General features: G+C 45.7%; 1 protein-coding gene across 1 annotated transcript in view; it reads left to right on the forward strand.

Annotated features, from left to right (window-relative positions):
- Nucleotides 1-6,973: 6,973 nt before the first annotated feature.
- Nucleotides 6,974-26,391, forward strand: part of LOC146337896 (IgGFc-binding protein-like) — a 79,596-nt gene continuing 60,178 nt past the window's right edge. Inside the window, exons 1-8 of the mRNA XM_084816330.1 lie at nucleotides 6,974-7,037; nucleotides 7,839-7,969; nucleotides 12,427-12,708; nucleotides 18,149-18,286; nucleotides 19,233-19,392; nucleotides 20,768-21,157; nucleotides 21,948-22,475; nucleotides 24,788-25,386. Of these exons, the coding sequence (XP_084672456.1) occupies nucleotides 6,974-7,037; nucleotides 7,839-7,969; nucleotides 12,427-12,708; nucleotides 18,149-18,286; nucleotides 19,233-19,392; nucleotides 20,768-21,157; nucleotides 21,948-22,475; nucleotides 24,788-25,386 (2,292 nt within the window). The remainder of the gene's footprint in view (nucleotides 7,038-7,838; nucleotides 7,970-12,426; nucleotides 12,709-18,148; nucleotides 18,287-19,232; nucleotides 19,393-20,767; nucleotides 21,158-21,947; nucleotides 22,476-24,787; nucleotides 25,387-26,391) is intronic.

Raw genomic sequence — 26,391 nt, forward strand, 5'->3', positions numbered from 1 at the left:
ATGTAAAAGTCACTGACACTCCCCTGGCTCCTTGCTGGTACCCATAATGCCATCAGAGCTAGAGCAGTTCTGAGAGGCATTCTGGGGGTAAAAAGTAATCCTACCATTTTTCTCCCAGAAATCCCCTTACAGCAATGCTATGTCATTATGTAATGTTGTTCTGGGGTCGTTATGGGGAATTAAAGATGGCAGCTGACAGCAGACAGGAGCTGGGGGAGTGTCAGTGAGTTTTGAGTCCCTCAGCCTCAAAATTCACTTTGTTGTTCAGTCGTTCAGTCATGTCCGACTCTTCGTGACCCCATGGACCATAGCACACCAGGCCTTCCTGTCCTGTGCTCTCTCCCGGAGCATGCGCAAGTCCATATTCATTGCATCACTGATGCTATCCAAAATTCACTCCCTCCCTCCAAAATGTGATTGAGGGGAGAGTATCACTCCACCCATTCTTTTTCCAGCATGGACCTTCCTAGAAAGCTGGACCAAAAAAGGAAAGTTTGCACTATAAACCCGAGAAGGGGAGTATTGATCAGAAAAGGACAGAAGTATTAAGTACTCATAAAGGCTCAGTCCAGGTTGTATTTTCATTTTCTCTTTTTTGCTAGCTGCTTTGGAGGCCTGTTGTCAAGGCAGAAGGTGGCATATAAATATTTTAAATAAAATAAATCACATCCAATCCTGGTTTGGGCTAACCATAAGTCAGAACCCCACACATGGACAGTACATCTAATCATATGGGCAAACCATAGTTCAGAGCTGCTTCTCTGCTTTTGTTTACCATGCACACAGCACACCCATCTCTAGGTTCAGTAGCCTTTGGAGGTAGATCAACAGCCATAACTAAGGTTTGTTAAATCAGGCATCATGCCAAACCCTGGTCGTTATGTATCATGGTTTGCAAACCCACTTCAAGCATAGTTTCTGATGCTGGTCTGCTGGACAATTGCAATCCATGGTTTCTCAATCCAGACATTATTTCCAACCATAGTTAGGCTTCCTTGTAGTGCCTACTTTGAAGCCCAACTGCATGCAATGGGACTTACTCCCAACTAAGTGCATATAGAATTGCAGCCTTAACAAATTATTTTCTTTTCAGTGATTTGAATTAATTGGTTTATTTTATTTTATTTATTTAAAATATTTCTTAGCTGCCTTTCAGGGCTGAAGCTCTCCGAAGGCTATGTACAGCAATAAAACCAATATGATATTAAAAGTGATAAAAACACAATACAAACAGCATTAAAACCCAACAACAAAGCCACCAACAGCAACAAAAACCACCACAACAGCAATCGTATTAGAAGGCCAGAATAAAATAATAATAATATTATTATTAATATTAATAATAATAATAATAATAATAGTAAAATTTCAAGGCTTTCTTAAAAGCTTACAAGGATGGAGCATGGTGGACCACTGATGGCAACTTCTTCCAGAGGTTTGGGGTCATGCAGATGTTTTAATCATTGCTATATTTTTGCTTTAATCATTGCTATATTTTTGTTTGTTTGTTAGCTGCCTTGAAAGCCCTACTCAAAGGTGGGGTATCAATACCTGATATAATTAAATAAATAATGCCTGGATGGAGCTGGTATTTTCTGGCACAAATCCTGAGAGATTATAATTTATTGCAGATTACATAATCATAGGTTTGCATCCTTTTGGAGCTATAACCACTGACAGCGAGTTTTCGCCTCTCATTGTCCAGCTTGCTGAATCTAAAGTAGAGAAAGCAGGGAGCAGGGATAAGTAGGAGACAGCAGATAAGGAGCCATGGTATTCCATGATTCTTGAGTATCCTGGAGTCTTAAATTTCTTTCAAGGGACATGCATGTAAGACATATATTTGTTTAAAAACAGATTGTGTTGCCAATCAACAAAATGCTTCCAGATAGGGATGCTGGAGAGATCCACTGCAAACTCAAATGAGGGCAGATTCCAAAGAATCTGACCTCCGGGGTCTGCAGTGGACCAGCTGCACTCACCTCCACGTCTGGTGGGGTGGCTCTCCAGCTTTTTAAAAAATGCAGTATGCTAATGGTGGTTACCATTAGTTTATCACAGGAAAATTACAGCTGTAAATGGCATATTGTATGCCATTTGCGGCTGTAAAGCACTTACTTTACCTAAATACAGCCATAAAGAGCTGCAATTTATGCAATTATGGCTGTAATTTTCCCACGATATCTATCGCATCTTTTAGAAAGCTGGAGAGCCGCTCTGCCAACTCCAGTAGATGCAGCAGGGCTCCAGAGAAATCTGCGGGGGCACATGCAGCCTGAATTGCCCTGTGGAGAACACCTCCCCCCCGATCAGCCCAGCCCTACTTCTAGATGAGGCTTTTATCATGCCATTACTCTGCCCCATTCATGGAACTTTACAGGGGGTCCAGATAGTGTTGTTTCCCATTTGTAACCCTCCTGTGTTTTCCCAATGCTTCTTCCATCTTTATTCTTACCACCAAAAATCTGTTAAGAAAAAGAGATAAAATAGCTTGCATAATACTCCATGTGGTTTACATGGAAATTGTCATTCCTTCTAATAGTGAACACTAGTGGTGAGTGGTGAGAAGAATGCAGCCAGAACAGGTCTTTTGAGAAACAAGAAGGAGGTATCCTCATGTTTGGGGTAGGGGTGGGGGACCCTGGGGTTTACAAAAATTATATATGTATATAGTAAAACCTAAGGGAGGCAAACAAAGAAACAAATTTAAAACAACCCCAGTGCGGACTGAGCATACTTATTAGCCATGGAGTGTTGTCTGTCAGTTAGAAAAGAAAAACAGAACATTGGTGCTGGAACCCTGAATAGGAGTCCTCCTATCAGGAGGTAAGAATATATTGCAACATGTCATTGGACATCCCACTTGTACAAAAATAACAATTTCTTTTATCAACAGACAAAGAAAGTATGTTTCTTGTTTCAGAACGACTGTTTTTGCCCATATGTGAGTGTAATTGATTAATTAATCTGTTCATCAACTAAGAGAGCAATCCTATGGCCACTAGACACTGTCTAGAGAGCCATAGGATTTTTCGGTTTCTGGGAACTGACCTTGGAGCCAGGCTCCAAGCACGGTTCCCAGAAACCATGCTCCTCCCCCTTCCCCTGCCCCCTCATAGCCTGCGAGGTTCTCTCTGTGCTGGCCTCTTTTCTGTGCTTGCAAATGGAGCGCTGAGAGGGCGAAAGGGGGGCAGTCCCAGGGTGGGGAGGGGAAGAGACATGGAAGCCTCTTTATGCAGCTTCCTATGTGCAATACAGTCTCCCTCCTCCTGCTCTGACATCCCTGGCATGAAATTTTCCCTGACATGAAATTGCCCATGTAGCCAAAAATGCAGGGTGGCTGGAGCACGGAGGAGAGGATCCCCTCCATGCTCCAACCACTCTGCATAGGATAGTCTCCAGCCTCCAAGTTCAGAGGCTGGAGACTATCTTCATAGGATTGCACCCTAAAATGTATATAATTAAATGAGTAAGATTTTTTTTACTGGGATTTAACTTGGTGACCACTTCAAAATACAGAATTATGTGCCCAATCCTATGCATGTTTACTCAGAAGTAAGCCCCACTGTGTTAAAAAGAGCTAACTCCCAAGTTAGTGCGCATAGAATTGCCTCCTAAAGAAATATATTCAAAGTGATTTGCTCAACATAAAACCAGAATCAACTTATTCATTCTTAGGTTTCCAACATAGTTTCTGAGATAAGAAACGACGGAGAGGTTAGGAATAATGAGAACACACCTCCCTCTGCTCACAGAGTTCCTAGCACTGGGTGAGTATGTCTCAAAGCTCTTTTAACAATGTTTTTTTTTTATTCGAGCTATGCAGGAAAAAAAATGAAGGAAGCCTGCCCAAAGGACATACTAGCTCCACCCCTTTACTGCTAGGCTCCAACCCTTAACCACAGATCCATGTCCAAGGCACCAAGCTAGTGTCATCATTTTTGACTTTCAAGAGTTGTCAACCTTGTGACATCAACAGGCTCTGCCTCATCACCACCTTGTGTCATCGCTAAGCTCACCTCTTGAGTCTCAAGCTTTTGGTGGCTGAAGAACAACTTTACTACTTATGCAGGGCTTCACAAAGACTGGATCCTGGGACCTATCACACCCTAAGCAAGAATCATGTCCTTTGACCAGGGGTGAGGAACATTGGCCAGCCAGATGTTGTTGGACAACAACTCCCACCAGCTCTTCCCACTGGCCATGCTGGCTGAGGGCTGATGGGAGTGGGAATCCAAAAACATCTGGAGGGCCATGGTTCTCAGCCTCAGGTGAACAAGCCAAGAAAATCTGCAGCATCTGACATTCACTGCTCCTGAAGGCAGAGGTCTTATTCCTAAATATCATGGATGATAGCCATTAAATGACCTATTAAGCCAGTCTTGTCCAACCTAGAGCCCTCCAAATGTGTGGGACTACAACCCCCATCATCCCCAATCAGCATGGCCATTGGACAAGGTTGCATTACTATTACCCTTCATTTAGAGGTGCTGGCACTGAGCTACAAACACAGTTTTTATCATGGGCTCTTGTGTTTGAATCTATTCATGTCCAAGCTTTGTATTTCGTATTGTTTTGCTGATATGTTATATTTTGGTTTTATATTTTGGTTTGAGAGAGTGGTTTTTGTAAATATAAAACTGTTGTATATGTAGAATTTAGACATTCATCTTACGCTCATGGCATCTTCTGGTGTGAAGGATCTGAAAATGTTTAGTTGAACAGGTAGCCTGGAGTTGCCTATATACTGATAACATACTGGGCCTGTTCAGACATCACCCTAAGCCATAATGGTTAGGAGCTTTGAGCTAAACATGTTGGCTTAGCATGACATCTGAACAGGTGTCTCTCCCAACCATGGTGGTTTATTAACAACAGACTAACCACGTTCACTAACCACTTGCTGCAATATGGTTAGTAGGCTCTACCAGGGTCTAACGTGACATCTGAACAGCCCCTGTGGTTAATTGACAGCTGCCATAGAGCTCCGTGGCAAGAGCAGCCAAAGAAGCAGTAAGACCAAAATGGTTGACAGTGCCGAGCACCAAAATGGCTGACAGTGCAAAGGCCACTGGGATACATGGCCACCCATTTGGAGGACTGCAGGTTCCTGTGGGAGGGAGGGTGGTTAGAGAATGGTTAGTCTAACCACGTTGCAGAACATGGTTACCTGCACGTGTGGCAGTAGCACTCACAGTGGTTAGTGGTAACCAGTATGCACCATGTTTAGCCTAACCACCCTTCCCTTATGTGCACCTGAACAGGGCCATTTAAGAGAACCTCTGAACAAGGACCTTGCCAGAAACAAACAATTAAGGAAGACCCAGCCATGGGGCTGTTCTAGGGTGACAACAAGGCCCAGGGGACAAGTAAGGATAAACTTCCAAGCCCAGAAGCTCCAGGAATGGAGAGAGATCATTTTTACATGCCACCTGAGGCGGCAAAATACTAGCCCAGCAAACAGTAACACTGGGGAACAGGTACCACAGTCTTATACACAGGCAGTCAAAAGTCATCCACACATTCCTATGTTAGTTGCTTGGGGTGCACTGATGCTTTAAAGAAAAGAAAACCATTGCTCCTCCTGACCTAGTTGTCTGAAGGTGATACTTGCTCACTGCAGGCAACTAGGCAAATGGTTCTTTGCAAGCCCTGGGCCAGCTCCATGACTGAGGAGGGGGCTTGCCTTGAGATGGGCCTCCTCCTGTGTCAAAGACCCCCACCCCCAGACTTCTCTGATTATGGTAGCCAATAGTGGCAGCATGCCAATCAGCACCAGACAGCCCCTGGTGGGGTTCTAGACACTGCTGTTTCTATTTCCCATAATGCCCCAGAGGGATGCTATGTCAGGGGCATTATGGGAAATTAAAATGGCAGCCTGGCACCAGAAAATTTTTTTTTAAGGGGATCCAAGGGAAGGTGTCAGCAATCAGCCCTGCAAAAGCCCCGGCAGCTGCCTGCAGATGTGGGGTGCGGACACCAGGCCTAGGTACGTCTGAGCCCTTGCTACTTGTCTCCACTAATTTCCTTCTGACTTTAGCATTGCAGGTGTCATGCTTGGAAGAAGCAGCTGATAGAGGTAGGTTGAACGTAAATACAGTGAAGCTCCTAGAAAGACATTTCAGCACTGGGCTGTCTTTGGATCAACCTGTATGGGACATGGGAGTTCTGTGATAGGAACACCGGATGACTTTTTAATTTTACAAAAAGCAAACATGAGAGGGGGCTGATTTGGACCAGGACAAGGGTGGCTGTAGGTTCCCCCCCCCAACTTTTTCTCCCCTCATCATGTAGGGTGGTCATGTTTCCTCTTTTACTGAGAACTATCCTCTGTTTGAAAAGCTGTCCTGACCAATTCTGGTTTAATGATAAAGAACTTGTTTAATGAACTGGTTTAATGATAAAGATGAGTCCATTTCCCGTCTGTGTCAGTTCAACATGTGTTCATTCATAACTCAGTCCATCAAGTTGCACATTAATCTGTGATACTTTAAGAAACTGTACAAAAACTCACATTATTTTTAAAGGTATTTTTTTCCACAACATATGCATTTTCTATGCATTTTGTCCTAAAATACATATTTCTGTATGCATTTTCTCCTAAAATATGCATTCTAACCTAATATATATATATATTTTATACACCTTTTGGTGTGTTTTTTGAGCTGACCGCTGTATCGCAACTTTGAGAGAAGTACGAAAATTGTTCTGATCCAGGAAGTACAAATCAAGTTAGTTCACTTAGGGCCCAATCCTATGCATGTGTAGCCAGAAAAAAAAGTCTTACAACTCCCATCATTCCCCAGCCAGCATGGCTGACTGGGGAATTCTGGGAGTTGTAGATTTTTTTTTTCTGTCTAAACGCACATAGGATTGTGGCCTTAAAAATGCAGACCAAATGAGCATCCCTTGTGCAGACCAGTCTATGTCATTCTGCTGTATGTATAGACCAGGTCTGTCTGAGTATAGGTCAATGACGTCTCTATTTTCATCTGAGGAGTTTGGCACTAAGAGCCAGTTCCTCAAGCTGGGCAGGAGTGTGTGTCTGCTGTGTCTAGATCTGCCCCAGTGCACTGAAGTTTGAATGGGCATGGCGGCATCTACAGGGATTCAAGGAACCAAGTGTTGTAATATAAACATTGATGTTGGCTTGAAGGATATCTGTTCTCTTGTGGGAGGGAGAAAAGAGATACGTTCTTTCTCTAACTGATGTTTTTGTAATATATTGTAATGTGGATGCTATTTTGCAGTGTCAGTTGAAGGGATGCCAATTTCTGCTTTTGTATAATTAATAGCTAATGGATGCTAATGGTCAGAAGATGCTTGCTCAATGGTTTTTGATGTCTGGTGGCTACAACCTACTGATCCCAACTCACATGCATGGATGGGGGCTACAAGGACTCTGACTTCTGAAACTGCCTGAGGGCTCTAAGCTTATACTGTTTGTTTAGGGTTGGAAGTAAGGCTTCTTTAAAGTCTAGCACTGCGTGTCTGACTGCTTGCCTGATCCCAATGCTTAACTTATATATCAGTGCATAAACACATTTCATAAAATTGCCATAAGTCTCCAGTATTCTTGCCTCAGAGAAGAAATGTCCCTGCCTACTTTGTTAACTGGCAGAAAGAACTCATGCGAGGAAGTAAAATGGTGGCACTGCTACACAGTGCCACTCAGTCAAAATGATGCATTGTGGGTTGCAAATGTACAGCTCCTTGGTGCTATATACAGTTGAAAAAGAAGAATAAGCTGCCATTTTCTTTCTGGATGTTGTGAAATTGTAAAGTATATTCACAATATCCCTACCTACTGTCACCCTTGATATTTTCTCTCTGTTCAGACACACTGCTCTACCCTTATGGACCCAAGTATCAAGACAGAAGAACCCCAAAGGCAGATGATGGGGCATCTCCTCGGATCTCAGTCTCTGAGTACTTCTTCTTTTATGCCAAGAGATATCAGTCCCTTTATGTAAGTACTGGTGAATGGACCCGGCTTTGCACAGGTTGGAATATCCCTTCGTTTGATATAGTGACACTCTGAACCAAACACACCAAGCTGTCAGAGCTGGACACATAATGCCCATTCCATCTGAGTGAAACTATACCCACTGGCAACCCTAAGCATTTCCCCTGTCATGGTGTACCCCATAGCCTCCAAAGGGAGGGGCCTGTCTACTCCATTCCCCTGAGGGGGAGGGCTGTCGCACAGCAGGGGGAGGGGGCAGCCATATAACTCTACCTCAGCATACTAATGTATGCTGAAATAATGCATTTAGGAGCCTTAATGTCAATGCTGTGTCTCTTTGATGTTTATTTCCTTGCTTTTCAGAAGTAATTAATTTGCAGCTTCAATCCTTTGCAGCATTGGGAGCTTCAGTGGAAAGGAGATAGGGGATTAGAAAGGGGACTGTTTGGAGTCATGGTGCTTCAAGTATTCATAGGGTTAACTTGCCTAAAGGCTATGAAGTGCTATGTCGAAGCTGCTTTCTTGGCTGTAAGGGAGTAATTAATATGAAGCGTTGAAGCTTCGATCATTTGTAGCATCAGGAGCTTCAGGCAAGAAAGAAGGCTGCATCTGTGTTTCTTTAATGTTTGCTTTGGAGTAATTAATGCGAAGTGTCAAAGTTTTGATCATTCTCAGCTTTGTCAGCTGTAAGGAAGGACAGGGAAGACTCTCACATTGGAGTCGGGGGGGAAGCATCTTGCATTGGTTGATCAGCCCCTGCCAGTCTGATGACATTCACTCCAATCCCCCCACCCCACCCAGAAGTATGTCCCTGTGAAGGGACTTAGAATGGTGCAATGCACTCATTCGTAGAGCCCTGTGTGGACCAAAGCTGGCTCCTTGAAAATTCCGGGTAAGCCACCATTGACTTCTCCATCCATGGTTGTAGAACCCCCCCCCCCAATATTAGAACCTGTGGTCATCCAGTGAAGCTAAATGGTGAGACATTTAGGATGGAGAAGAGGAAATACTTTTTCACATAGTGCATAGTCAAACCATGGAACGGGCTACCACAAGGTGTAGTGATGGCCACCAACTTGGACAGCTTTAAAAGGAGATTAGATAAATTCATGGAGGATAAGGCTATCAATGTAGTCAGTGTGCCTCTGAATATCAGTTGCTGGGGAACATGACCGGGAAAGTGCTATATTGTGTTCATGTCCTGCTTGTGAGCTTTCCACTGGGGGCATCTCTTGGCCACTCTGGGAACAAACTGCCAGACTAGACAGGCCTTTGGTCTGGTCCAGTGGAGATTTTCTCATTTTCATCGAATTTCCATTTCATTTCTATACTGCCCAATAGCCGAAGCTCTCTGGGCAGTTCACAAAGAAGTTTTCTCAAGTTTATTTCTGAGGAGCTAGGCTCATCCATGGTGTTCTTTAGATGACAAACTTTCAGTGGGAATAATCCCATTTTAAAACATCTTGTGGAATCAAGGGAGTGGGCTGGTTGTGGGGGAAGATGATCCTCCTATTGGGTACAGCCATGTGGGCACACTTCTAGGGACAGAGTTTTGACACTTGGGACATGCCATGTCCAACATATAGGCAAAAATGTACCTGGAAAAGGGAGCCCTTGACATCTTTCGACAACCCAGGAAGGTAGAAGTCAAAGGTGGGAGCTGGGAGTGTTGTATCATTGATACTGACTGGCAGCAATGGCTCTCCAGGGGTTCAAGCAGGGGATTTGCCAGCCCTATTTGGAGATGCTGGGGCTTGAACCAGAGACTTTCTGCATTCAAACACATACTCTACCCCTGAGCAACAGCCCCTCCCTGCTGCAATGTGACAGGCAATTTGCAATGCAACAGGGAAGCTCGGCCACTGTGCAAAGGTGTACTGGATTCTTTTTAAAGGGACAGGCATTTTATTCTCAGGATTTCCTCCACAAACCCCACTCATATGTCGTGATGCAACTGCATTAGGAGCTACGGTGGTTGGTGCTTATTGCTGAGCTTGCACATTACTACGGAACACTCTCTGGTCTGGAGTGTGCAAAGCAGGGTAGCCAATTATCAGAGCCCCAGAGCAGTTCTGATTCTGAGGAGGAACAGCAATCTGTGGGAGAGGAGCTTGCTCATCCCTCACAGGCACAGCAGCTGGCAGAGATTCCTCCTGCTGGCATTCCTGAGTTAGATAGTGATCCTAGCAGTGAGAAAGTGCGGGAACGAGGCTTGCTAGATGCTCGACACAGACGCAGAGAGTGACGAGCGATGGAGGGCGCGGAAAGGAGGTGTAGCGCCCATTTGGTGCGCAAGCAACGACCGCCTCCCATGGACCCAAGGGAAAGAGGGAGGATCTCTCCCTAGCCCATAAGTTCTGGTTCTTCAAGTGACTCTCTTTCAAACGGGGATCAACTGCCTATTCAAAGCTTAGGCCACTCTGCTGTTCCTCGTTTGAGTTGCTGGTGATTAGCATCTGAAAGAGTCATTAAGTTGTAAAAGGATAGGATTAAAGCTTTGAAAAGAATCCTTTCATCTGTGTCTTGAGTTGGCTATTGGAGTCTACTGTAAGAGGCCGCCAGGGAGCTCCTGACAGCGAGGTTTCTGGCATATGTTTCAGAAACAAGGGGCTCTGAGGTACAGGACCTTTTACATTCTGGCCTTAATTGTCTTGTTGCTTAGGATGCGCAAAAAGTCTAGCTTTCAATGTGCAAGCATTTAAAAAAAATCTTCCTTCTAGTTCTGATGTTCAGGCTGTGAGTGTCATTGCTTATATAGTCAAAACAGCACCACCCATGTACCACAGGGACATATTGGCTGGCTTGGGAGAACTCCAAGGTCTAGAGAATTACCCCTAAAAAACAGCCTAAGGGGAGGACCCCAAAATAGCCCAATGAGGACTGAGTGTGCTTGATAGCAATGGAACGTTGACTCTGAGGGCTTCATCACATGGAGCTTTTATCCCGTGATTGAGTTTGCTCCTTCACAGAAGTTTGCGGGCTCTTTACATCTTCCAAGGCTTCTCCCGCACTAAATGCTCTTTGTTCCATTTTTAAATAGATCGCGGATCATGAGCTATCAAAATTATCCCATTGTGTTCCGCTTCAGTTTCCTCCGTGAAAAGAGGAAAAGCGGCAAGAAGAGGAGTGAGATCAATGCAAGATAATGGAAGACTCAGATATGCGGAGAAGGAGAGGGGGGGAAAGGAAGCACGTGTAAAGGAAGTCAGTGGTGATCCTACATTTAAAAAAGAAGCAGAAAGCCCCGTTTTAAACGCAGGATTTTAGGCTGGGGTAGAAATGCCCACAGGTTGGGAGGAAGAAAGAAAACCGGGTGGTAGAAGAATAGAGCAGCTGGAATCCTGAACAGCAGCACTTCACATGGCAACGCTTTCTTGCAAGTCCCACTTGAATATATGGTTCAGCAATCATGAAACAACCTCTCCGACCTCCCTGTGCCACCACCATTTGAAGTGATTCAATTCAGGAATAATTCATTGTCTGGTTTCTGTTGAGTTGGCTAAATTTTGTGGGTTTATTTATGTACTGTCCTTCCTTGCAAGGAGCCCAGGGCGGCTAACAGCCCATATAAAAACATCCTGCTGGCTCCAGGTTTTGATAGCCCTTGGCCAGACACTTTTAATGGGCCCCCTCCTTGACTGACCCAGCCTTCTCACCGCCATTGTCATCACCTGCTATTGCTCCTCAGACTTCCTTGTTATTGCTGCCACCTGCCTGCTTGATAGGCAGGTGGCCAGTGAGCAAGGAAGCGGAGGCATCTGCTGCTCTTCCTTCTCACCGCTATTGTTCCCTGGGCCAGAGTGAAAGGCAGGTGAATAAACAGGTTGCAATGGTGAAGAGGAGGAGCAAGTCCAGGGACCTTGTCAGTGGGCCCCTGCTGACCTGTGGGCCCTCGTAGGGATGCTGGAGAAATTCAAGATGGATTAAAATGAGCTTGGATTTCTAAGAATCCGATCTGTGGAATCCTCTGCGGGGCGACCCCCTCAGGCCGCGCAGATTCCGTGGACTTTCAGATGATTTTTTTTACCCTCCTGAAATTTACGCATATAAATCCGTAGAAAAATACGTAAGTTTCTGCTGAGGAAATGTTGAATGAAACGGGGGACAATACACTAAACGTTACGTACTGAGGTAAATTATGTAAATACTTGTGTGAATACTGAAATATTTACTTAATTACTTCCGTATTTTTCCACATGATGAAAGCAAAATATTCGCATCCGTCTGTGGGTGGATGATGGAATGAAAGGCGTCTGACAATCCCCAAAACACAGACGGAGAGGATTTTACACAATCCGTACATCCCTAGGCCCTCGGCAGGGGCCCAACCACGTTGACCCTTGATGCTGGCCCTGTAAAACAATAAAACACATGGGTACCGTTAAACACATGGATACCATTTACTTTAAAATTACATATACATAATGAAATACAATAAATCCATATTGTCATCCCCACAGGTTAACAATAATGGTGTGGTGTCATTTGGCAAACCTGTCAGCCAATTCACCCCTGATCCCTTTCCCCTGACTGATGGCCGGGCCTTTGTGGCCCCATTTTGGGCTGATGTCGATAACCGCATCACAGGTGAGGTGTACTATAGGCAGAGCCAAGATGAATGGTTGCTGCAGAGAGTCACGGCTGACATCAATGCTTACTTCCCGAATGAAAAGTTCACTGCTACCTGGGCCTTCGTGGCCACCTGGGACCATGTGGCTTTCTATGGATCTCTGTCTTCCAAGGTAGGATTATTTGATCAGTTCTCAATGATGGACCTCCACCCATGCAGTAGAAACCGCTGCCCTAGTCAGCTGCAAATATGAAAATTGTGGCTGTTCCCAACAAAAGGTAGCCTGAATGCAATTAACTGAATGCATTTTTTTTTGTTATGTAAATAGAAGCTATTGGGGAGACTTGAGAAATCTCTGGACCAGGGGTGTTGAAACTCTTTCAGCCCAGGGGGGAATTCCATTTTGGATAAGCTCTCGGGGCTGCATTCCAGTGGTGGGCCAGGCCAAAAGAAAAAGGGGTGGGGCTGAAAGCAAAGGGGGCAGGTCCAAATACCAAAAATGCCAGCCTATTGTAGCTTAATTCTCCTACTGTTGGTAATTAAGCCTTGGGAGAGGCATTTTAGCTTTTTAGAATGGGGAAGACCTGTGCAAAAGCTGGGAAACAACCAAAGACTCAGTGGTTGGCAGAAAAGGGGTGGCACCAGGGGAACAGGGTGGGGTAGGGCCTATAAGGGCTTGATTGAGACCCCAGGCTTAGTCCTGTATCTCTGCTCTGGACCATAGGGGTAAGGAGAGGAAGCTTGGTGCATGGTGTGGAGATTGTGAATTTTTCTCCCTCTCTCATAATGCTAGAACACAAGGGGGTCATCCCATGAAGTTGATGGGTGGGGGATTCCGGACAGATAAAAGGAAGGACTTCTTCACATGGGGCATAGTTGAAATACGGAATTCACTACCGCCACATGTCATGATGGCCACCAGTTTGGAGGGCTTTAAAAGGGGTTAGTCAAATTCCTGGAGGAGAAGGCTGTCAGTGGCTACTAATCCTGATGGCTACATGCTACCTCCAGTATCAGAGGCAGTATGCTGGGAAACATGGGCAGGAGGGTGCTGTTGCACTCATGTCCTGCTTGTGGGTTTCCCCGGGTTGGGACACTGTGTGAACAGAATGCTGGACTAGATGGACCCTTGGTCTGATCCGGCATGGCTCTTATGTTTTTAAGCTTAACTCTTTCTCTCCCTGCCATAGTCCCAACAATAATTTCTTCTCCACAGCTGCTATTTGCCTTTCAAGAGAAGTGCCCACAGTTGTCAACAGAGCTTCCCTTGAAAGGCAGATAGCAGCCTCAGAGATGATTTGTCTCACAACCACAGCAAGGAGAGAAAGAGCTAAACTTCCCCTCCCCACCCATCCCACAGTCCAGGGGCTGCTTAGTTTTCCTCACCGCTAGTATTTGCATAACAGAAAACCTGCATATGAATTGCATTCCCACAATTAGCATCACTTCTAGTTTGGCCCTAATCCAAGGGTCCCCATGAATCCAGTAGTATGGCATAATTATCATGGCTGCTCAAGCTGCTATTTACATAAATATAGCAACTCAAAAGTGCATATGAATTGCATTCACCCAGTCAGAGCACAATCCTATGCGTATTTAGACAGAAAAAAAGTCCTACAACTCCCAGCATTCCCCAGCCAGTCATGCTGTGGGACTTCTTTTCTGTCTAAACATGCATAGGATTACAGCCTTAATGTCACAGCTCCTTTTGACCTTCAGTTGTCCAATATTACAAATTTGGATCCATCAACCTAATACCTGTAAGATGGTTTACACACTACTTCACACCTGTTCGGCAGCAATATTCAGGGAAGAACAGCCGCTAATCCAACTGCAGCTTATAACAAGCCCCACCCCACCTTCCGACCAAGCCAACAGGACAAATGTGATAGAAAGGGATATGGGAAGAATTGGGATCATGGAGGCCTGGCCTCAGCTGGCAAAAAGACAGACAATTTTCTCCAATAGCAAACTGGGTCTTGTTTAATGTTCTGTGCTTATTTGCATTTCACTATAACCTGGCATGGGCTTAATGTGCCATAAATGTCACAATAAATCCCGATCTAAATGCCTTGTTAGGAACTTGAAGCTCTCAGGCCACTGTGACCAGATTACGAAGTAAGTGTAATAGTTCCACTTGCCAACAAAATCAAAGGAGCCATAAGTAGAGGGCTGGTTTCTCTCTGCTTCAGTTCACCCCTGTCTAAAAGGAAATGACATTTGTTAAAGTTAAAGCGACTGAGTCTACTCCCAGTTGTTTAAATTTAGGCTATATCTGTATGCATTCCAAGATCTGCTCCTAAGGGCCAAACTACATGTGATCATTTTTATTTTATTTTTTTGGTAATGGTAAATAGCAGGTGGGGGTGGGGCGATCAGCATTGGGACCATGGTGCCAGTGGTGTTATGGTAAAATTTGAAGTGCAGGTGCTTATCATGACAGTCCCCATCGGAGAGTCCAAACATTGCAGGCACTTGGTTGATCCATATTAACAAACCAGTTCTAGCAGTTTTCATCTTCACCAGGAGCAATTGTCATCTTCACTAGGTCTTTTGTAAAGCTAATAGGTCATAACGGCCCATTCAAGAGCAAGCCATCCCAAAATATTTTGCATTGCAACAGGGAACAATATATTGTTGCTGGGAAAATTCATTCCCCACCCACCGCTACTATGAGGATTGCAGCTAAGCTCAGAGGGAACAGGGAATTCTGAGGAGGGTGGCAGAAGATATCAGTGTCCCTGCTTCTCAAAAAGTGCTGGTGCTGTGTTCCTGCGAGCCCTGGTTCCAATACACCACTGCATGGTACACTGAGGGGTCAGCCCTATCCTTTCCTGCCTTGGTCCTAATGAGCCACCACTGCCATCACTGAGATTTTGGAAGCTTTTCTATAGGAGGGCAACAAAGCCAGAGTAGGGCAACGAAGATGACCAGGGGACTGGAAACAAAGCACTGTGAAGACAGACTGAAAGAACTGGGCGTGCTTAGCCTTGAGAAGAAAAGACTGAGGGGAGATAGGATAGCGCTCTTCAAGTACTTGAAAGGTGAAGGCCAGGATCTCTTCTCGATCATCCCAGAGTGCAGGACTCGTGATAATGGGCTCAAGTTACAGGAAGACAGATTCTGGCTGAACATCAGGAGAAACTTCCTGACTGTAAGAGCAATATGACAATGGAACCAATCCCGTAGGGAGGTGGTGGGCTCTCCCACACTGGAGGCATTCAAGACGAGGCTGGACAGCCATCTGTCAGGGATGCTTTGACTCAGATTCGTGCATTGAGCAGGGGGTTGGACTCAGTGGCCTTGTAGGCCCCTTCCAACCCTACTATTCTATGATTCTGTGAAGCAGGCAGTGGCATCTACTGCTCCTCCTCTTCCTCATTAGCACCAGTGTTTGGGCCAGAGTGAAAGGCAGGTGAACATGCAGATTATTCAGGCTTGTTTAGCTTGGAAAAAAGGAGGATGAGGGGAGACATGATAGAGGTCTACAAAATTATGCATGATGTGGAGAATGTGGATAGGGAAACATTTCAGCGCACACTTATATGAAAGCTGAATAATGGGCTCAAGTGACAGGAAGCTAGATTCCGTCTGAACATCAGGAAAAACTTCCTGACTGTCAAAGCAATATAACAATGGAACCAATTACCTAGGGAGGTGGTGGGCTCTCCCACACTGGAGGCATTCAAGATGAGGCTGGACAGCCATCTGGCAGGGATGCTCTGACTTGGATTCCTGCACTGAGCAGGCAGTTGGACTTGATGGTCTTGTAGGCCCCTTCCAACCCTACTATTCTATGATTCCTCCTGATGCAAATAAGAACTTCAGGGTGGGGGGACAGGACTTTCTTCAGGATCACACCAAGGAAAGAAAGGGTGACCCCCCCAAAAAATAAGTCCCCACCCCCACACCTACCATTACAAAGCATTCACACAACTATAAGTGATGCATTTAGCATTCAGTGTCATTTAATTTGCCCTACGGTGGCCAGGTGTCCTACTTTACAGAGGACAGACACCTGGTATTTTTAATGTATTTTTCTATGGCTAAATTTGTGTAAAATTCCAGAAAGGTTTTTTAAAAAAACAAATGCAAAAACCTGGTTCGCAAGTCTGTTGAATCTGTGAGAACTGGGAAAAGCCAGTCAGCTGCAGAATCTGGGGGTCAGATTCATAGAAATTCAAACAGGATTCCATTTTGGATTTCTTCAACAATCTTATACACAACTAGGGATGTATGAAACCCCACTTACCTGGCTCTGCCAGGTTCTGCTGGGGGGGGGGGAGGCGCTCCATCCCTCCCCCCCGGAATCCTCGCCGGGGGGGGAGGTGCTCTGTGCTTCCCCCTGGAATCCTCCCCGGCCGGCTCCGCTCTGCGGGGATTCCGCAGAGCTGCCGGCCGGCTCTGCCAGCAGCCGGACATCCGGCCGCTGGCTAGCAGGGACGCAAATGGCAGCAGCCATAGCTGCCGCCGTTTGCGTCCCTGTATTCAGCCGTGATAGGCTACGTAAAGACTTACGTAGCCTATCATGTCTGGGTTAAAAAAAAAAACCAAAAAATGCGTACGCAAATGGCGGCAGCTATGGCCGCCGCCATTTGTGTTCCTTATTTTTGGCCGTCTTAGTCTATGTAAATATTTACGTAGACTAAGACGGCAAAACTAAGGGGGAATGCAAATAGCATAGCAGGTGCTATTTGCGTTCTCCTTTATTTTCACCGTCTTAGTCTACGTAAATATTTACGTAGACTAAGACAATCAAAAATAGGGAACGCAAATGGCGGCGGCCGTAGCCACCGCCATTTGCGTACATGTTTTTTTTTTTAACCCAGACGTGTTAGGCTACGTAAATCTTTACGCAGACTATCACGAATGGGGAAAATACAAAACAAAAAACAGACTGCAAATGGCGGTGGCGGTGGTGGCTGGTCAGAAGACCAGCCGCTGCCACCGAAGCTGCCACTGGAGCCGCCGCCGTCTGGAGCATCCGCCCCAGGTGAGTCTCGTCCCGGGGGGGGGATCTGCGGGGGGCAGGGGGGTGGCAGGCCGTTCCGCCACGGAGTTCGGGGGGCCGAATGATCTGGCATTCGGCCTCACCAAGATCCGTGGCAGAATTCTCTGCCATCCCTATGCACAACACATGCACTGTATCACAGAGCCGTGGCTCTGCTCCATTTATTTTCTTTCCCAGCTACCTCCATTGCTACTGGTCCTCATAGGGGAGTATCTTCACCTCTAATGAAGTGGACTGTGCCCATGAAAGCTTATGACAGAATAAAGGTGAATTCCTGCGCATGTTTAGACAGAAAGAAGTCTTACAACTCCCAGCACTCCCCAGCCAGCTGGGGAATGCTAGGAGTTGTAGGACGTCTTATGTCTAAACATGCAAAGAGTGCATCCTAAATTTGTTAGTCCTTAAGGTGCCACAAGACTCCTGGTTGTTTTTCCATGTAGGAGGACATTATTTTGGAATTCCAAAGGCTGAATATCCTGGGGGGGGGGGAACTTAGGGCAGAGAAGAAGTGCAAAGGATATGGATATGGCATGCACCTGTCGTAGGGAAGAGAATACTGATGTTACCTATTGATTGTGCATGTGGCACCTGTTCTGTATAGGTGAACACATTCCAGGCTGTTTTAACCTCCAATGGTGAACTGTCTTTCGTTATGCTGAACTATCAGGACATCCAGTGGATATCAGGGCATGCAAGTGGTGGAGATGCTCACTCTGGCTTGGGGGGAACACCTGCTCAGGTAGGTCCCACATAAAGAGACATGCTAAAAGTAGTAATATGCTCTTCTCCCCATCCCTGAAGCAACTGTACTTGTTTCTTCCAATATTATGGCAAGTCCCAAATGTCCGAGTGATACCCAGGAATGACCCTCTGACATTACCTGAGTTATGGTAGTAGAAACAGGTAGATTGGCTGACCACGGTGGTCTTCTCCTGTATGAAAGCCTAATGGCCACTGGGCACATTTGGTGAAGAATGCCCATAACTGTAAAGCCATTATTGCTCAATGGCACCAATTTTATCACAGAGCCTAAGCAGTTGGGAGTGAGTGGCCAGCAAATAGCACTCCCACATCCAAGACAGCTGGAATCCCTGAAAATTCTGGCATTGGCTCTCCTTTATCAGTGACAGAAGAGACACTCCAGTGGGCATTGAAGTCTTTTGTTATTAGATAACCTGGTTGTGCCAGTTCAGAGCAGATCATTGTATGTTATGTAGCAGGAGGAAGTGAAGAGTTATCTAGCAGAAAGTCTATTCTGGAGACACAGCTCTTTTCTACATGAGGCATTTATCATGTGCTTGTCATTCCATACTCATGGTTGCTTACAGGTTCTTTAGATGACATTGTGATCCTCCAGTTTTGCTTCTGTATCTAAAGAGCACTTTCAGTGAGTTTTTTTTAGAGCAGGAAAAATGTGGCATTTAATTGTGAAAGTGAAAAAAACACCTTTTTGTGTATTTGTGCTATTTCACTATACCACAGTGCCACCTAGAGGTTATGTAGAGGAAAAGCAGGAAAGGAAACAATCTTCATGTGGTGCTCAGATTTCAATTATGCAAAGAAATTGAAAGTGATACAGTGGATTAACAGTTGATCAACAGCCTCATGTGGAAAAGCTCACATGAAGAGAATTCATCCTGTGATCATGCTCCTTTTTCTTTCTCACTCCCCACCCCACACCCCAGGCTGGATTTAACAACGGAGATGCCAGCAACTACTTCAACATCCCTGGATCTTGGACTCCGAGCATCATTAACATCAGCTCAACGAGTAACATCATGGACCCTGGGCGCTGGGTTTTTGAGGTGGATGTTTTTGCAGTGCCCAATGGCTGTGTGCACAAAGGTATGCTGAATGCTATGCAGAAGAGCCATGAAGGATCCAACTTAAAAGTCCATCTGGTCCAGCATCTTGTAACCAACAGTGGGCAACCAGATGCCTGTGGGAAGCTCATAATCTGGGCCTGAAGGCAGCAGCCATCTCCTGTTCTTTGTACCCAGCATTTGGTCTTCAGATGAGCATGGAATATTTTGAACATGGATGTTCCATTCATTCATCATGACTAGTTGTTGATGTTAATTAGAGCTGTGTGCAAATGGCCTCTCAAAATTCTCCAGCTTATTTCTGGGCAGAGAAATTGGGGGGACAATTTCACTGAATTTCTCCTAGGGGAAGAGAAATTCTCCAACAGAAATTCTCCACAGATAGGATTTTCCACAAATTCTCCACAAATTCTCACTATTGGCAGTGGTAGTCGCACAGGTCCTTTCTTTTTTCCTACAGTTTTTGGTTTATTGCTTCTGTAGGTGGCAACAGCATCACCTGTGTTGAGGCTTCCACTCTTCTGTGGCAGAATTTTGAATTTATTTGGGGGGCATTTTTGAACTTCCCTAATCACTGCGAGGTGGCCGGGGGTGCTGTGTGTGTTTTCTCCCTCTGTTACACATCTTCCCATTGCTCTGCAGCCTCTGAGGCTGCAGAGCACCTGCACTTCCTGAACTGAAAAAGCCCCATGGGAGGAATTGCCTCATGAAGTCTTCCTCATGATGGCTTTAACTGGAGTGTGGGAAGCCGAGGAGGCTACAGGCTGCCACAGAGATGACTGTACAACGACAGACAGGACACTCATGCACACTCTCAGCCACCTCATCAGTAAGGTAAGCACAAGAACCCCAAACCCAGCCTATGTGAATGTCTCCAAAATTTCTCCTCCTTGGAATTTCTTTTTGAAAGCATTTCTTTTCTTTCAAATTGAATGAGAATGGTCAAAAAAATGAGGGAGAAATTTTCAGCACAGCACTAATGTCAATAAACATTACCTCCAGGCATTTGTCTAATATGCCCCAGTGACAGGAAGTGGCATATCCAGCTATGTATTTGTTCTTATAGTGCTTTATAGTGATTTATAGTGCCATTGGCTCTGCCTGCTGGGAATTATGGGAGTTGCAGTCCAACACATCTGGAAGGCAACAGGGTGGGGAAGGCTGGAATATACAATACTTGGCTAGATGGCCCAGTATCATGTAGGGTAGCTGGATATCCACTTTACTGCCATTAAACTGTAGCATCTCTTTCCTGCTGCAACGAACGTCGATGGTTTTCACAAATGGCGCTTGCAATGGCTCTTTGTTCGACTGAGTCCATAATGTGAATGTAAAACCAACATTGGCAGAATTCTCACATTCTTAAGCTAGTGGCCCAAGCCTTCCCGGTCCTTCAGTGTACTTACGACTTGTATATTCTGACTTCATAGCTAACTTCCTGCCAGTCAGCACCATCTTCTGGAGTGAATCGGCCTGTGAGAAGAAGTGCCAGTGCATGTCTGAGGGTCACAGGGTGATGTGCCAGGCCAGGAGGTGCTCTGCACATGAGATTTGTCAGTCAGCTTCCTGGTACCATGTGTGCCAGCCCACCCATAGGGCATCCTGCCAAGTCCTGGGCGTATGGCACTACAGCACCTTTGATGGCCGACTCTACCACTTTCAAGGTGACTGCACTTACGTGCTCTCTCAGATGTGTGCACCCTCACACAACCACAGCCTGGAGTATTATCGGGTGGAAGCAGAGATGCCTAGGTCAACCCCACATGCACCACGCATAGAGCGCATACGTATGGCAGTCTATGGACAGGACATCGTTATAATTACCAATTCTACCAGGCATGTCATGGTGAGTGATTTGAATTTAGCCTCCCATTGTTACATCATGGGTAAATTCTGCTCTTTGCAGGTTTCCTACTCTGTCGTTCTTCTACCATCAGTTCCTAATATTCTTTCCCCCCCCTCATCTATCTGTCCTTTATGTGTATATTTTGATATTCAACCCCTTCAAGAGCCCAGGGTGAATTCCAAATTCATAGCATAGAAATGAAATGTCTCCGACTCTCAAATCTCATAGGGAGCCACTAGGGATGGATGAAGCCCCCTAAATCCAGTCTTGGGGGGGGGGGCTGCCATGGGGAAATCTGGGCTGCTTGGTTTCACCAGATTTCCCCAGAGCCCTGCGTGCACCCGCCAGATTTTGTGGGGTGCTTTTCCAGGTTTAAAAAGCCACAGTCCACGAATGGTGGCTGCCATTCACAGACCCTGGGAAAATCATGGCCATAAATTGCAAACATTATGCCATTTGCAGCTATAATGCACTTACATCTACGTAAATTGCAGCTGTAAAAGGAACATTTTAAGCTCCATGATTCCTTGAGTGCAGATCCAGAGTGACTTTCCAGACACTGATCTCAATCCGGCCAAAAGCATTGATCATTCAGTGGCCTTAAATACCAGGAATATTCTCTTAAATCCAATCTAGGCAAATGTTAAGCTATAACTTTAATTCTTCTTTATTTGACTGAACCACCGGCCAGATCAATGGGATGAAGACTGTTCTTCCAGTGGTCCTTCTAGGTGGCAAGGTCCGAGTTCATCACAGAGGATTCTCTATGAAGATAGCCACTGATTTTGGAGTGGAAGTTTCCTGCAATGGTAATCAACACGTGGAGGTTGCTGTTCCTGCCAGTTACCATAATGCCACCTGTGGCCTCTGCGGAACACTGAATAAGAACTCTGCTGATGATTTCTGGACTCCAAATGGATCCTTGGTGATATCAGCTGCTGCATTTGCTAGAAGCTGGCAGGTGAAGGGTACTGAGGCGCACCAGTGTGGGAACGGCCAGGAGCTGCTGGCTTGCCCTTCTGCTGAAGTGGCCCATTATTCCAGCCCAGAATACTGCGGCATTCTGAGGAACTCTCCAGGTCCTTTCGCAGACTGTGCACAGGCCTTGCCTCTCTCCAGCTTCACGGAAAGCTGCGCTCATTATCTTTGTATGACTGGGGGCAACCGGACGGTGCTGTGTGAAGTTCTCCATATTTATGCCCAACGTTGTCAGGCAGCCAACATCACAGTTGGGCAGTGGAGATCAGACACATTTTGTGGTGAGTCAAAATAATACTTAATCGCTTTGAAAGTTTTAACTTGCTCTTAGAGCTTTCAAATTGTTTTAAAGTGTTCAAAGTTTTTGAAAAGTTTATTTTTTTAAACAAGTTCTCATCCCCCCGCCCCCCACCCCAGTTTTTAAATTGTTGCAAGTTTTAACTGTAAGGCACTTTGGGGATGCTATTCAGGCCCATAGGTGACTCATAAATTTAGAGATAAAATAAAATTAATTAAAAAAAAAACTTGCCTAGGAATCCCTGGAGTGATTTCCAGCTCAATACTGTATTCATAACGTTGTGGTAAGGAAGGGTGCCTAACGAAGTGAGGAATCATTGCAGAACAGATGGAACATACATACAAGTAGCCTAATGTGTTTAACGTGTTTTAGGGAGCAGTCCTGTGGCCCCTAGGCAGAATCGGGGGGAGTGCTTAGGATATTTTGGATTCCTGGATCCAGGGCTGGAGACGGCGCTCTGACCTCAGACCCAGAAAACTGAGCTCCCCGCCCCCTCCTCCTCTACCTTGCAACCAGCATGGAGAGAACTGTGCCAGCTGCCTCTCCGAGGTTGCAAAGGGGGTGCTGGTGGGCAGGGAGGAAAGGGGACTGGAGAGGCTGGCTTACGCTAAATCCTAAGGTGTCTCCAGCCTCTTTCCCTTCCCCTCTGCGACACCTCAGCTAGATGGGAGAAAAAGCTCATCTAGCTGAAATACGGAGCGGGAGGCATGGCGGAGGTAAGGATTGCTCTGCACTGGATACTCATAAGCTGCCGAATTCGAAGGCTTATGATTATCAAGGGTGGATCCCATATACATGTTTACTCAGAAGTAAGTCCTACCTTGTTCAGTGGAGCTTACTCCCAGGAAAGCATTCATAGGGTTGCAGCCTAACTGTATTGAACGTTAATCATATAAATATATAGTTGTATATATTTGTATCCTATTGGAAGGCAGGGGCCAATTTGCTTCTTAGCAAGCAAGTATACCATATGCATATTTTTTTCTTGTATTTCCACAAGGTCAAAGGTCAGCCTTTTTTTCTCTATGAAAGCTGAAAATTTGAGGAAGGGCCTGGAATATCTCTGAGGGGGTTTACAGCTCAACGTCACCCTCCCCTCTTGCCCTCCCAAAACATGTGATATCAACTGCCCTGTGAGAAAAGGCCAGGAGAGGGAGATATGGTGGCCAATTATGAATCACCCAACAAGAAGAAATGCATCGCTAAAAAAAAAAGAGCACACTGCTTTGCATAAAATTTGCATATCCTAATTTATATGTATTTCTGCAAATTTGGGAATTATTGTAATTTAAATAGAAATACAGCACACCTCACCAGAGTGTGGAAGACTAGGTGACCTGTGTGCCCCCCTGTTCAATCTGCTGTCCAGGTGCTAACCGTTGAGTTAAGGCCCAACTCTTCTTTCTGGTGTTCTTTATCTTAAAACCGGAGCTGGACAGCGTTTCAGACAGAGGACTCTTTCAAAATAGAGGACCAACCTCTATAAATGAGGACACATGGCCTCCCTAGGAGGCATCCAATTGCTTCCCCAGGTGGGTTTCCCCTACTGTGTGTGTGTGTGTGGGGGGGGGGAGTCTGCATGTGTTGCGGGGAGGTCAAACTCAATTCCTCTTTGCATGTTTCAGCAACCTAATAATATCTGCTTCCAGCTGCACCATGGGGGTTGACAATGGAGGCAGAATTTGTGTCTGAATTAGTGTGGCCACTTGTGCATTGCCAAAAAAAGAGGACAAAAGAGGGCATGCAGTTGCATAAATTTGCATACGCACACACACAAATTTGGAAAGAATTACTGTGGGTTGTATCCAATGTTAGTCCTATTTAGCAAGGAATGGGATTTAAGTTAGTCAGGATGTTAGGACTAACACTGGATACAACCCAGTAATTTAAATGGAAATACAATACATTTGACCATGTGGAGAAGACAGTGACCAGGTTGGCCTGTGTGCCTACCTGCTCAGCCTGCTGACCAGGTGCTAATTGTTGTTAATTGGCAGTTTCAAGGCCCCTTCCTGCTCTCCCTTCTTAGGGTCGTTTTCATCTAAACTGGACATGAACCAGACAGTCCTTCAAATAGGGGATACCTTCCAAATAAGGATGTCTTCTGACATGCCTTCAAGTAGAAGATTACCCTCTGCAAAATAGGACACATGGCCACCTTATCTGAATGGTGCAGCAAGACTTCTAAAACTGTTGGCCCAAGTGGGGGCATTTGGACTCTGCCTCTGTTGACGAACATGTTGGACCTGCACTGATTTTCCTCCCATCCACCTCGTCTGGTTCTTTTTCCATCAGGGATCGCTTGTCCGGAGAACAGCCATTACGAAGTTTGCTCTACAGCCTGCCCAGCCAGCTGCCTGGATTCCACTGCCCCACTCTACTGTGCCGAGCCTTGCGGGGAGGGCTGCCCTTGTAACAGAGGCTACATTCTTAGTGGAGGAGCGTGTGTGCCCCTGAACCGTTGCGGCTGCATGTTGAATGGCCAGTATTACCAAATGGGAGATGAGGGGATCCTGACAGAGAATTGCAGCAAGAAGTGCTCCTGTAGGCACCCTTCCCACCCCTTGGAGTGTCAGGAGCATGCATGTGGGGCACGGGAAACGTGCAGAGTTGTGGGCGGCATCCTGGGCTGCTACCCTGAGAAATACGGCAACTCCTGGATATTTGGGGATCCCCATTATGTCACCTTTGATGGGGTCACATTTGATTACGATGGAACCTGCAAATATACCTTGAGTAAGTACTGTGGCCCTCCGGGCAACCTCCCTGACTTCACCATCAAAGTGGAGAATGAACACCGAGGCTCCTTTGCCGCATCATGGGCACGGCTGGTGGAGATAGATGTTTATGGGGAGCACATTGCCATCACGGCCAATCACTATGGCAAAGTCCAGGTAAGGGCATTATACGTCACAGTTCCTTAGGCCTGATTCTATCTGATTTATCGCTTGTCAGGGCAGGGGGACTGTCAGTGACCAGATGAGCTAACTCTTGAGCAAGCTAGTTGGAGAGGGGGAAACCCAGGGCCGGCCCTATCATTAGGGAGAGTGAGGCTCATCAGGCAGCAGAATTTGGGTGTCTTGGAAGGGCAGCAAAGTATTAGTTACTTAATTTGTGATGATTGTATTTTTTTCTGCTGGGGAAGAAGTGAGAGGCTCCTGTGCCTCAGATGCCAAAATAACTTGGCTGTCTTTGAATAATATGCACCTGGATGTGGGTGAGGTGCCTTTTGTTGCTCTGCCTCAGGCAGCAAAGTGTGTAGGACCAGCCCTGGGGAAAGCCAATCCAAATTCACATCAGAATGCACATCCAAGGGTGGATGTCTGTTGGCACTGTACTGCTGTTAATGGGTTGCATATTGCGATATGCATCTAGTCATGTGTCGGCATCTCTGTGCAATTTTTTTTTTCAGGAGAAAATGGAAGTGTTGCTTTGGAGCAACAAGGATATCCAAGACACTCCATGGATATATAAGAGGGAGGGGTGGCAAAGAGGAAATTCTGTATTATTTATCATATTTTTAGCCTGCTCAATAAGAAAATGTTACTGGTTGAATTATATGACAAAAGGATAACTATAAAGACAGCAATAACTATAACTGATTCCAAGTCCATTTCATACCTTGATGAGTACTTCCAAGCAAATGCTACCTTAAGGCGTAATTAAGCAGCATCGGGGTAGGGGGTGATTTTTGGTGGGAGAAGGATACACTGGGGAAGGGATAAATCTTCATCCTCACACCATGGTCCTGATCTGGATTGGAGACACACACACCCCTACTCCCATGGCTGCTTCTTGTTATGAAAGAACAGGGTGTCCTATGCTAAGCACACTAGAAGGAACATGTAATTTGTCGTGCAGGTCATTTACTTTTGTCCTGTCATAAATAGTTGAAATGT

Source organism: Heloderma suspectum, chromosome 10 (assembly GCF_057233095.1).
Source record: "Heloderma suspectum isolate Gila_16-S chromosome 10, 16-S_ref, whole genome shotgun sequence".
Taxonomy (NCBI): Eukaryota; Metazoa; Chordata; class Lepidosauria; order Squamata; family Helodermatidae; genus Heloderma; species Heloderma suspectum.